Source organism: Cephus cinctus, unplaced genomic scaffold (genome assembly GCF_000341935.2).
Source record: "Cephus cinctus unplaced genomic scaffold, Ccin1 Ccin1_scaffold0132, whole genome shotgun sequence".
Taxonomy (NCBI): domain Eukaryota; kingdom Metazoa; phylum Arthropoda; class Insecta; order Hymenoptera; family Cephidae; genus Cephus; species Cephus cinctus.
This window is the reverse complement of record NW_014332865.1, coordinates 1,598,952-1,611,535: the sequence shown is the minus strand read 5'-3', so window position 1 is coordinate 1,611,535 and position 12,584 is coordinate 1,598,952. Positions and strand designations below refer to the sequence as shown.

At 36.7% G+C, this 12,584-nt stretch overlaps 1 protein-coding gene across 3 annotated transcripts; it reads right to left on the bottom strand.

The window, feature by feature from the left end:
- Positions 1-846: 846 nt before the first annotated feature.
- LOC112493713 (trichohyalin-like) lies at positions 847-4,180 on the bottom strand. Of its 3 annotated transcripts, XM_025080446.1 has the most exons (6): positions 4,050-4,155; positions 3,941-3,991; positions 2,844-3,225; positions 2,182-2,738; positions 1,760-2,096; positions 847-1,699 (listed from the first exon to the last, which is right to left on the bottom strand). In XM_025080446.1, the coding sequence occupies exons 3-6, from the start codon at positions 3,085-3,087 to the stop codon at positions 1,452-1,454; spliced, it is 1,386 nt and encodes a 461-aa protein (XP_024936214.1). In that variant the 5' UTR covers positions 3,088-3,225; positions 3,941-3,991; positions 4,050-4,155; the 3' UTR covers positions 847-1,451. The 3 variants fall into 3 exon arrangements, with proteins under 3 accessions (XP_024936214.1, XP_024936213.1, XP_024936212.1); XM_025080445.1 differs by lacking the exon at positions 3,941-3,991 and having other exon boundaries at positions 4,050-4,180; XM_025080444.1 differs by having other exon boundaries at positions 3,941-4,155.
- Positions 4,181-12,584: the final 8,404 nt, after the last annotated feature.

Genomic DNA, 12,584 nt, shown 5'->3' with positions numbered 1-12,584 from the left:
TTATGTGGATGTACACTGCTACCTTTGATTTTCTCGCGTTATCATATTCAACCTTGGTATTTCCACTCTCTCTGTGACGTCGATGTCTGGCTGACGTTACTTCCGCAAATTACGCACCTGACTTCCGTCCAATTACAAGGTAAATCCTGTCGTAACGTCAAACGGCTTTACGGTAAAGATTACTAATTCTAGAATTCTGCTTTCTGAATTTAGCTTAATAATATATTTATGACGATGTGCAGTGGTTAGTTAATGCACGCGATTAATGTTTTAGGGTGAGATATATGAATTAGCTGGTTATTGGCACTGTGAATTTTAATGGCACGGTGGTCTAATGTACTTTGTGGGTATGGTATTGGAGTACTTTTATTGTGGGTATTATCACTGACTACGTCCATATTCTCAGGTGGGAAGAGAAACACATTTTAATTGTATTTCAAAGTTCTGATATTTTCGATATTAGCGTTCTTTTATGCTCTTTTAATACGTTTCGTTTGCGAAAGCGAATCGAACGAGATGTTTGCATAATATTTGCATGGAATTCTTTTAATTTCTGGGTACGGGATATTTTTTTACACGACTTATATTGAATTCGTTTACTGCCTCAGCACCTTTTAATATGTCTATTAGAACTGTATTAAAATATTTTAAATAGAAATATTTCATTTTATAATCACCTTTTATGTCAATATTATAAATTGATGCAGTAATATTTTATATTATACAGATGCATTTATATCATCTCGTTATCTCGCACAGGTTTCAATGCAATATTCGTTGATTGATATACCTGGTTATATTTGTATGAATAGTACACCATTTTTTTTTAATACAACACGCAGTTGTTCGAATACCATATAAACGGTTAGGGTCTAACACAATTTTTTATATTAGAATGCCATTTCAGGGGACATCGATTCGATACAAAGTGGTATATTCCGATCCAAAGTACTTTTACTGATATTTTACATATTCGGTAGGGTGATAGTAAGGGATGAAAAAAAAAGGTCGGATCATTCTACAGAAGTCCTTGATCGATTTGGAGTCAGTCGATTGCAACGCAAGACAGACGAACGGTTAAAAAGATCCCACGGCACGCATCAAGTCGCAATTCCACAACGTTTACCTGCCTAATGCTCCATTATAGAGGACCCATCGATCCCCACTGGCTATTTCTCTGATAAGAAGGATAACGGATATCTGATAGTCATGACAAATAGGCCTCCACCAGCTCCAACTGTCCCAGAGGCCGATTTCTCGCGATAACTCCCAAACGATAGTTCACTGTTATCGAATTCAACCTTTCCTCCAAGTACTCAAATATCTATCCAATACTTAATAAATTTAAGAAAAAAAAGTCCAAATATTCTACACGCCCACAGATGATGAATAGCAAGAAAAATTCGTCAGATGTTCTTCGCGAATATAATTTTTTTGTATACAGCTTATTTTCAACATTCTGCCATACACGTGCCGCTATCATCTCTTCCGTTCAGTATTATTCCAGGCTTAAGGAACCCCTTGAGATCCGGTGCGTACTCAAGCAGCATTCGAGCACGTTCATTGGCTATTTCCTTCCTCCTGAAGTTGTCGAGTTCCTGGTCGTGCCTCGTGCATGCTTGTTTTCGTAAGATCTCAACAGCGTGAAGGGCCCTTCGCTCGGCTATCGCTGCCTTCAGTTCCATGCCGTAGCGAACATCTGAAGTACATGAATGTTAAACGTCTTTTAAAATCTATTGGCTCCTATAATTTAATATACTTTTTTCACGTCGGGCTTCATTCTCCCTGTTATCCTTCTTCAGGGCAGCTTCGTACTCCTCAGCCAACTGTCTAGCATAGCTCCTGTCCATGGCTGCATCATAGTTCCTACGTTCCTCTATCAATTCCTTCTGCATTTCCATGTCCGCCAGCAACTCCATTTTCACACGTTCCTTTTCCAACCATTTGTTCTTCTGCCAATTTGCTTCCTCGGTCCTCATTTTCTCCTCGTAGAGCTCTTTAGCGAATTCTTCGCGTTCTCTCTTCCTGTACACATCGTCAAGAGTTTGTCTAGCCATACGCTCTATCGATTCCTGCTTCGCGGTGTCTGTGTTGGTCTGAAAAAAAATAATTATTTTTCACATGCACTGTACACCTAGATACCTCGCGCACTGAGCACCAGATGCCGACAAAAAATCTTACCTTCACTCTCGCACGCTTCTTCTCCTCTTCTTCCTTTTCAGCAGCCACGCGCCCTATACGAACGTACTCATCCTGTAGACGTGTCTTTTCCTTTTCCTTCCACATTTCTTTGGCCTTGAAAAAAGCATCTCGCTCCCCCATCAAGTGAACGGCCGTTGCTCTCTTCTCTTCTCTCACCTTTTGATTTTCTTCTTCGAGGACTTCATTTACCTCATCGACCAATTTACGTTCCCGCTGACGCTCTTCGTCTCTCTGTTGTCTCATCCAGTAATTGTTCACCAGTTGGTTCTGAAGATCTTCCCTGTACTTCAGTCTCTTCGCCAAGTACTCCTGCTCTTGTTTCCTTTGGAACTCTTCGCTCTGGTACCAATCTCTAATGACCTTTGCTTCCTCTCTCTCTATGCACTTTGCCCTCTCTCGCATGCACTCTTTTTCCTCCAATTGCTTCTGCAACACCTTGGCTACACGAGCGGCACGTAACGCCTCTTGAAGCTGTCGAATTTCGATGGCGTCTCTTCTTAGCAGCTGGAGATGCTTCTGCTTCCGAATATTCGCGTCTAAACGTATTTTCCAGTTGGATACATATAGGGTGACTCGTTGTTACGCATATGGCGGGAAATTTAAATTTATTTAAACGGCCTGGACTAGGACTATATGCTTACTATTAGGGGTCGATGTTCCTTCGATGCATTTTACTGCTCGATCTTGCTCCTTCGCCACTGTAAATTTCTCAGGATTATCTTCCTCACGTTGCTTCACATTCTCACAAGCTTTCTCAAGATCGACCTGCTTCGTTACTTTAAACGTTCCCCTTTCACTTTCCCGTACCATATTTCTTTCCTCGGTCCCTTTGATCCTTTCAGTTTGTGTTTCCCATTCGCCTTTCGAAATTCTCTCTCGCTCCATCTTATTCACTAATATAATCAGTTCGTAGCTTTCTGTTTGCGAATCTCTAAAAGTATTCTGTGTTAATATAATTAACCCTTTGCTTCGCTGAATTTCTTTGTTTTTTCAGCCATCGGTTATCAAGTATCTTTTGAATGTCTGAAAACAAAAAAGTATTACGTATATTACTGGCTTTATCACGTTTCGATTCAATGAGCAAAGGGCTCCGAAGGATTTTACATTTCTACTGTGGCTGTAGAAATTGTTATTAGCGATATGTAGATTACTTGGCAGGAAGTCTTATCGGATTACCTGTATAGCAAAGTTCGAACTTGCGTATATCGTATGACGTTACGAAAGTTGATTAAATATTTTGAATATTTTTTTCGCCATGTATAAATCTATACCATGTATAAAACATGTTAATGCTTTGATATCAAACCAGTACCTTGTACACTTTTTGGATAATTTTTATTTCAAAATATATTTTTATACTGCATTAATCATGGACGTAGATTATAATTAGGGATATAAATGTTCTGGTGATGAATTATTAATGCCGAATGCACTTTCGATAAAATAGAACGTTCGAATTTTAATTTGATTTATAGTAATGAGAAAATATATCTTTTTGTTTGTGTTTATGTGTCGGGTAATATATTTATAATTTCTGGTACTATATCGTAATTGCTATTATCACAACAACCTTGTATAATGGTACTCTCTGTGGGATAATATTGGGGCAATTGCCACTCGTTTAATATAGCGGCAGCATTTACAGAAATGACCCATTAACAATTGCGGTTAGTTACTTAATGATGAAAATGATTCCTCGTTTAAAATTAATGGTAGTTATCAGCTGTAATTAACTTACCTAGAAGTTAACGAAAATGTGTTAAGGGACGGGGATAAAATATTGCACGCGCTGAAAGTTCGTTCGATAAAGCTTAGGTTAAGTAAGAAAAATATAAGTATCCACCGACCTCGGAAAATAGGTTGTACGTCGTAGATAACACTGGCGATAACGAAGATAAGAAGAAAAAAGTATTAAAATTTGACATACATAAAATTTTCTTCGTAACTATATTCAAATTGATGCAACTTCTCATTGATGAATCATTTACTATGTACGTATATACACAGATTCCATATCTAGGCGTTTTTCTTTTTTTTTTTTCCCAGAAACAATACAAATAATATTTTCGAATTCAGGCAATTCAGAAAATAAAATAAATTTTTTCATCTCTCAACCAGACACGTTCCAATAATTTCGTCTGAATGTTACTTGAAAGTATTTCTAAAATAAAAATTGTCAACGCTAGGATGACAGTCGGCGACAAGATTTTCATTCAAGTCGAATATTCGGCGACCATCGGTTACATAGATATTCAACCATTGAAATGTTTTATTAAAGGATGGTGAAAAAAAAAAGAAAGCTGTGTGCTTGCTGTTTTCACACCCTCGTTACCGAGGGGGTAAAGTAAATTGGCCTCTTACTTTAATAGTCGCTTGGTACATTAGTCTACGTTAGGTTGGCAGCAATTTACTCACTGTTATGGTTGGCAATCTTTGCCACTCTTGAAATATCCTTATATATACGGTATACAGTTCTGTGAATTCATAAACTATACATTCCATACAGTACGTATCAGCATCATACAAGACTCTGAAATATCCTTATATATACGGTGTACAGTTCTGTGAATTCATAAACTATACATTCCATACAGTACGTATTAGCATCATACAAGACTCCGTTGCTGCCACCATAATCATTGCCAAAATTCGGACTCTCTTATTAACCCATAATTTTCTTTTCAAACTTACTCTTTTTCGCTACGACGTGTAATTGATCATGAAAACAATTCCCAAGAAGAGGCACTAGAGTCCTATCTCATAGGGTTACAAGTTTTTCCGTTATTGCCAAGCCCCAAGAGAACGCCAGGGTATGTCCGCGTTATACTTATGAATTAAAAAGATAAGTTTCCGAAAGGAAGATGAAATGTATTTTACGAAAATAGGTCAATTTAATATTTCACGAGGAAACGACTCTACGGCGGATTAATTTAATGCATTATTTTGTATATCAGCAATCTTAATACAATTTGTCGGTAAAAATTTATTTCACATTTTTAATAGCCATCAATAATATATGCAATGAGGATAACTAACAGAAATAACTAACAGCTGTATTTCATCCTTAATGTCATTTTAACCAGTAATTCAATTTTTAACGTATGCGATTCTCAATAAAGTCATTAAAATGCAATATACGATTTCAATCGTAAATTAATGTTTGAGACAGTAATTTAAATATATCCACATTCTCTGAGACACACAGAAGTAAATATTAATTTACGGACAGTTTCAATTAATAATTACTAACATTATGAAATTTCATCGATTGACTTAATTTACAATGTTTCCATACAGAATGGATACAAGCTGATTGAGCAAACGGAAGATAATTTAATAATACGTAACGTAACAGTGACGGTGTCTCCTGCGCTCAATACATTTCAAAGTTTGTTCCTGGTTCACTATTCCTAGTTGTCTGAAACGTATGTATTTCCGATAAAATATTCATTCACAACTAACAGTATCATGTTGCATAAAATTCATATTTAGACAGCAAAACACGTGACTTGGCTTACAGATTTGTGCCAAAGCCTTTCCAAGCACGTTTTCAATTAGTCCCAATAGTTGAAGCTGGAGGAATTAAGCAGCAGTTATTCGTACAGTAATTCTCTAACCTGTGTACGATCCTGTAAAACAATATTAATTGATTATTAAACATAGAGCTATATATATATATATAATAGCTATATAATTACACGGTAGTAACATCGAACTGCGGTATGAGACTATTCAACTGAAATTTCTACCAGCTATATGAAACGAATATGTTTCTATTGTTATATATATGTATATAATAAATAAAAAGATTATTAAATGTTTATTGCTATAACGAAAAAATATATTGTAGCCTGGGAAACGTCGATTATGAGATATAAAGTAATAAAATTATTCACGAGTATTTTTATGAAAATATAATAACTCTTTTTCTATTTAACACCGCAGACAACAGTTTTTTTTTTTCTAATTTCTATACATTGACTATGTGCTCTCGTGCGAAAAATCGAATTCGCGATTCGATGGTTGCATTTCACGCCTGAATACCCACATTCGTAGATGTATCGAACTTGAAAAAATTCGCAATATGCATATTGTTTCTAAACAGCAACGTTACAGCCCATTGAGATGGAATTATATTCAGAATATTTTCTTCGTACGCCATGTGTGAATTTGCATGTCTCTTGCATTTGGTTGCATTGAAGATTCGCCTGAAGGTACATCTGTGAATGCAATGAATAGCCATAGCAAATAATGAAACGAGAATGATCCATAGTTTAGACATATTTATGAGTAAAATATAATTCAAATATTTCAAAGAATATTTCAAATTTTTAAGTAAATATTAATTAAGAATTTAAGATAAGATAGAACATGGATTTCTTACGAATCTATCAATATATATATAATGAAGTTATTATATGTATAGTAATAATTTTGAAAAAATAATATATTACGGATTCAATCACTGATACGTAACCTCCTATATGTATAAGTTCGGCAATACTTCTCATTGGTATCTATTGTCAGAAGCAATAACAATGGTAGAACTTATATAAAAATTCTCGCACAATTTCAATATGACTTCAATAGCTATATCAAAGACAATGTTCCTATTGTCTTTAGCCGTAGGTATACTATCTAAGAGACATTGAGAACTTTGATAATATCTTACGTAAGAAAAGTTACTTCTGAGATCCTCGAAATATCCTCCATACCACAATGAGCAATCAGTGATAACATACATAGCATAGGCACGTGTGAAGGTACCGAAAATCAATAGAGCCGTCGTGATAGCAAATTGAAATTGTTGGAAGAGTAGTACAAGCAGATAATGAAAATAAGTAAATATGGGTACAGTAAGTAGTATAGTATAGATGTTATCCCCTCGATCGTGTACTAGCCTATAGAAAATAGATGCTGTGCGGACCAATTCCGTAGTTTCAGTTTCTTTTATACCCAAACCGATTCCTATTAAGTAACTTTGGTCGCCTTTACGACGCATGAGACTTATCGGCTTATCGTCTCAACTCGAACTTACCCTGTCCTTCGTAACCTTCATCCCTGCTTCTTCTTGGTCCTTCCTAGGTAAGGTTCTAATTCGGAGAGACTGTCGAGATCCCTGGACCGGGTATTACACTGTCGTAAACCCCGAAGAGTGGTTCGGTTAGCTAGGGTAAGTACGAGGACAGGTGATGTTGGAAGAATCCTGAATGAAAGGATCGAGTTTCGATATCCTTAAGATGGTGAGTCCTCCCCTAGGTCATCCCCGTTCAACCCTAATTCATCCTGAATTCACCCTCCCGCGGAGCAGCACAACGAGCCAATATACAACCAACCAGGGACGCTTACATTATTGATAAAGGATTACGTTTCCATGACCATGCTGACGTAACATGCCGTCCACTTTTCCTTTTGATCGCAAGATTACGTCCAATCGATCAAATGCTGAAAAATTCTAAAGTTTCATCTGACAACCTTGTGACGTATTCCCAGTTTCCTTGAATCGTTATGTTTCGATATTGAATTATTTCGAAAAAATTTTCATACCCATAATCATTAAATGGAGGTTTTCATATGATAAAAAAAATATTCATTCTCGATGCCAATAAAATGTTGGCATGCTTTCGGATTTTGATATTGCTTCTATAGGAAGCAAATATATTCACTGGTATACTAATCTGAAGGCAGGATATCTTGGATCGTGAATGGATACGATTTATGGTGAGTTCCTGGTCATAGAGGATACGAAAGGTAAGCCATCCCTGCAGATGCTACTCGTGTTATTTACTACACGTTCCATAACCGCATTTCTCACTCGTAGCGAGACTGTGTGCATTCGCATGGTTGTCTAGCTGGGTCTACGTTCTCATTCCATCTCGAGAAGTGTGTTACAGTACTGGGTTCCTGGCATAACTTTAAGATCTATGGAGAAGCGTGTTTCCATGGACCTCCATTATATATTAGATAAACATTGGCCAGTGGGGTATACGTATGATCCTTACCACGTGAATATTCGATAGGAATTTAATTTAATTATTCTTACCCTACCAATGGCCCTCGTAGTAACTCAATCGCAACATCTACGGTTTTATTACGGCATCCAAACGGCTGAGTTAGAATATCAACGAGCGACAATTTTTTTTTCTTCGCAGGAATACGAAGAATTTTCGTTATTCTTAATTTATTTCAAAAGTTAAACGTCTTGTATCGTTACTCTGCCACGGTGTGCAGCATTGTAGTTTTTGCCTCACATTATTACGGTGATTATTCGATAAATCTGGTTCGCAATCGTCACGTCACTTTATTCATTTGTTGTTAAACGCTTTATAATACCCACTTCCTATTTGACGATTTTCATGTAACGATCAAGACCGGCATTTTCGTACGCCTAAGAATAATTCTGCGAAGACTGTATCGAGAAAGAGGCAAGTCCATTATTTCGAAATTGCGTAACACTTTGTATAATAGGAATTCGAGGTAGCACAATGCCTGGTATATATAGAGGTATACGCGATTACTCTCGTGGGAATGACTCTTGTCGCTCTCTTTTGCACGAGCCTTAAATGCAACAAGCGAAACGGTTATTTTTATAAAATTGTTTCCACCTGTAGTGCAGCCAGTGGAGAAGGACTGTTCGGCGGAGGGTGAGATTTCGGTGCATTTGCATATAAAAGAGTCGCGGATTGTCAGAAATATGTCCCTGCCGTGTAATGTCCATTTATTTCAAAACTACCCACACCAACCTGACGCCAACCACCCTCTGTCCATTTAGCACAATCATATATATGTATACAGTCAAGGATGAAAATTTTTCTCCGTAACTTACAGGCAATACTTACTATATTCGAATTAATTAAAATAACAGACCCTGTTTAACGAAGCTCAAGTACAGAATAATTTAATACACCTGTTATCAGCTTGTTTTTCATCCTATCGATCAAGCTAATTAAGACTTCCATCGAAAGTACAATCAAGACTCTAAATTTTTTTCGAAAATTCCTATCCCCTGAGCGCTCCCTTACGGAGTGAGTTTAACATAAATTATAATGAGGGTGGTCCAGGCAAGTCGCTAAAATCTATATAACGAAGCTATTAAATATCTGTAACAACATCAAAGAATCTACATTGCGTAACTTAGAAGTCTGAAGGCTAGGAGGAATAAAAAAATATCGAGTAATAGGAAATATTCATAAATTTGATGAAAAAAAGCCAGATTCCACTTTTCACGTCATTGCAGGTATTTTTATGGTTGCAAAATTATCATGATCAGACTGTAGGTAGCGGCATTGAAAATTACTTGGATTGCAAAGTAAATAACAGATTTTAATTCTGTACGTTGCTTGTCACGGAAAATTAACAATGAGTGTGCAGACGTGGTCTTATGGAAAATTATGAAAGAGACGGCAGACACGTTCACGGTGCATTGGCACACAAGAGAATTGTAACCCCGCTGGTTCCAGGGGCAGGAGACGTCGGGTGAGCGCAAAATGTAGAATAAGTAAAATTATATAGAAGAAACAAGGGGGAAGGAGGTACGGAGTAAGCGGGGATGGACCGAAGAGAGACAGAGGGATTGGCAAGAGGAAAGTGCCAGAAGGAAAGCACGCGTCTCTTGGCAACCTCGCTGAAGAGATTTTTCACGTTGCATTATCGCGGTATATCCGAGCGATGTATTAAATTCATAAAAAATAACGTTTCACTACCCCACATTTCCCGTTCTTATCTCGAGCTATTTTTCTTTTACGTCGCCCTCGAGGCTAAGAGAGCGAGCGTGGAAGAGGTACACTGTTTTCTTTCACTCCTCCCTCGAGCATTTACCTTGCTCCAGGAGTGCCGACCCATCCAGTCCTCCTCTCCTATATGCTTTGCTCATGATATCCAAGTCGAAGACGAGAAAGATAGAAGAAAAGGGATGTAAAATAAGAAGAAAAACAAATGGGGAAGGAAAGTAGAGACGCAGGTATATCCCATCTCTTGAACCCTTCTGAACCCTTTCCACCTGAAATCGGCGAGCGAGAAAACGATCCTTGGGACATCGGATATGTCGTTCGAGACCGTCGCCCGGGCCACCCAGGCCGAATGGGAAAAAGATCCTTCGTGATCTCGTCTTACTTCGTATAATGGAATTTACTTTGCGAAACGTCTAGGTAGCTGCCAAGTATGGACGCTCGTGCCACTGGTATTTGTCAGATTAATACTGTCGGGTTGGCTGTATGTTATCATCAGAGGCAATAACAAACCAGCTTCCTATGTTGTTTTTCTTCTCGTGTTATGTGCATCTATTCACTATATTCTACGCGTGGCAGTAATCTAACGTTGATGGATTTACGCTGCTATGAACGCGGAACAGACAACGACTGATCCATTCTTCCTTCAATCATTCAACAGCATGACTTTTAGTCCCCAATGGCTAGATGAATTGAGGATACGCAAAAAATTTGTTGATAGATTTTTTTTTAAACATCCTATACACAAAATGTTATACGTTTCCTTTGCATCGAAGTACCTATTGTAGCTTGATAAATATACACGTTATACGAGATAGGGTTATACGGCCTAATGTAATAGGTAAAGACGATTGCGGGACACGCGATTGTATCGACTATGCAGAACGATGACGTCAATTACAATGCACGCTCTCGTTGACATGGCAAATAAAAAAGATATATTTTTTATTATCTATATGACATGAGTCTTCGAAATTAATGTATTTCCGTCTTGTCCTTCTGTAGCGGAATACCCCATCCGCAAAACTTTGAAGATCCACATATTCTTCGATTTCCGTGAAGGTAATCAATCGCTCCATCGATCGGAACCTTTTATTTTTCCCATGCTCGTCGAATGGGACGTTGGGGTAACGAGAATTATCGGATTTTCCTATCAATGTATACTTTGCTCACACGATGCTCCGTTCGGTTGAATCTTCCGGATATGGTTTCTACATACTTAGGTATACATATGTATATTCTACATATATAGATATACATGTTATATATATGTATAAAGATTGCAAGTCCTCTATGTGAATTCATCGAGATCGTTTTCAGAAACTGACTTGGTACTTTCACTTTAACAAGGATGTTTTCACGGTTTATACATTTTTCGCAATTTTCTTATTTTCTTCATCTGTTACTCGGCAATATTATTTTACTTATCGTTCAGAATAACTTTGAAATCACCTACAATTTTATAATGTAATGTTAATAATTTTATTAGCAAACTGAAATATCAAGAGTATTAGACTGATGACTAAAGATCAACCAAATTTTGCTAATATGTCAAATTTATATAACGCCAACTCTGCAGAGTGTTTTTCCAAAGTTTCTATATATTTATTATGTTTAGATTCCCATTTTATGATTTTTCCTGGAAAAATCGTTCGACCGTCCTATCGATATTCTTATAGTGAAAAATCGATACAGCTACTGGATGTTCACGATGTTGCAGTACAGAACACTATACTCGTTTTACTCTACTGTGTACATATCGGCAATACGGTGATATACATTTCGCTGACTGGAAATGTAAAAAATAGTATTTGGTTCGCCTGTCATATATCCCAGCGAAATGGAGCCGGTACGCTTTGACACTTTTCCGAAAACACATACACGAAACAGTATCTATAAAATAATAAAGTCACGCTGAAAATTGAAAGAGACCAATTACCGTATTTCTGGGTTAATTGAAATTAAAAATGAATATGCAAAAATTATTCAAGATTAATGGACACCATTGAGATTCTTGAGAAGCAAATTATTTTATAATTGAAATATTCTTCGACTTTTCTCGTAACAACGATGAAAGGAGTCCCTTCGAAATTTCGAACAGATCGGTAAACATAATTGGATTTTAATGAGAATCCTAATTTAATATGAACTTTGGTTTCAGCCTGCAGGCGATGTGAAGCAAACCGCAGGATGAACCAAATAATTACATTATCAATAGCCAGCATCCAAGCAGTCGAGCGACAAAATCTGAACAATGAAATTATAATCACGAAGGTGAAGATCACGTGAATCGATTAATATACCATCATATCCATGCTGAAATTAAAATCGAGTATTAAAGAAATTTTCCGCATAAAATTAAAAAATCATATTATCCTTTAATAAAAAATAGAATATAATAACAACGAAGTTAAAGAACTATATTAGTATAATTATTATAAATAATTTTCTCTCACTTCACGTCCGACTTTACCATACGTATTTAAATTGATTAATATTCATCACGTACGATCGATTAAGTATATTAATGAATTTCCAACTATTACCCAAGTACCGTAAGTCAGATCGAATTAAAAAATCAGATCTCATAATTATTTCACGTGGAAATCTACTTTGATAAATGTTAAATCCACGCAATATTTCTACAGCATATAA

Coding starts and splice junctions, on each gene's coding strand:
- LOC112493713 (XM_025080445.1), bottom strand. CDS start 3,087: ATGGAGCGAGAGAGAATTTCGAAAGGCGAATGGGAAACACAAACTGAA. Junction 2,739..2,843: donor AGGAACATCGACCCCTAATA/GTAAGCATATAG, acceptor AAATACGTTTAG/ACGCGAATATTCGGAAGCAG. Junction 2,097..2,181: donor AGAAGCGTGCGAGAGTGAAG/GTAAGATTTTTT, acceptor ATTTTTTTTCAG/ACCAACACAGACACCGCGAA.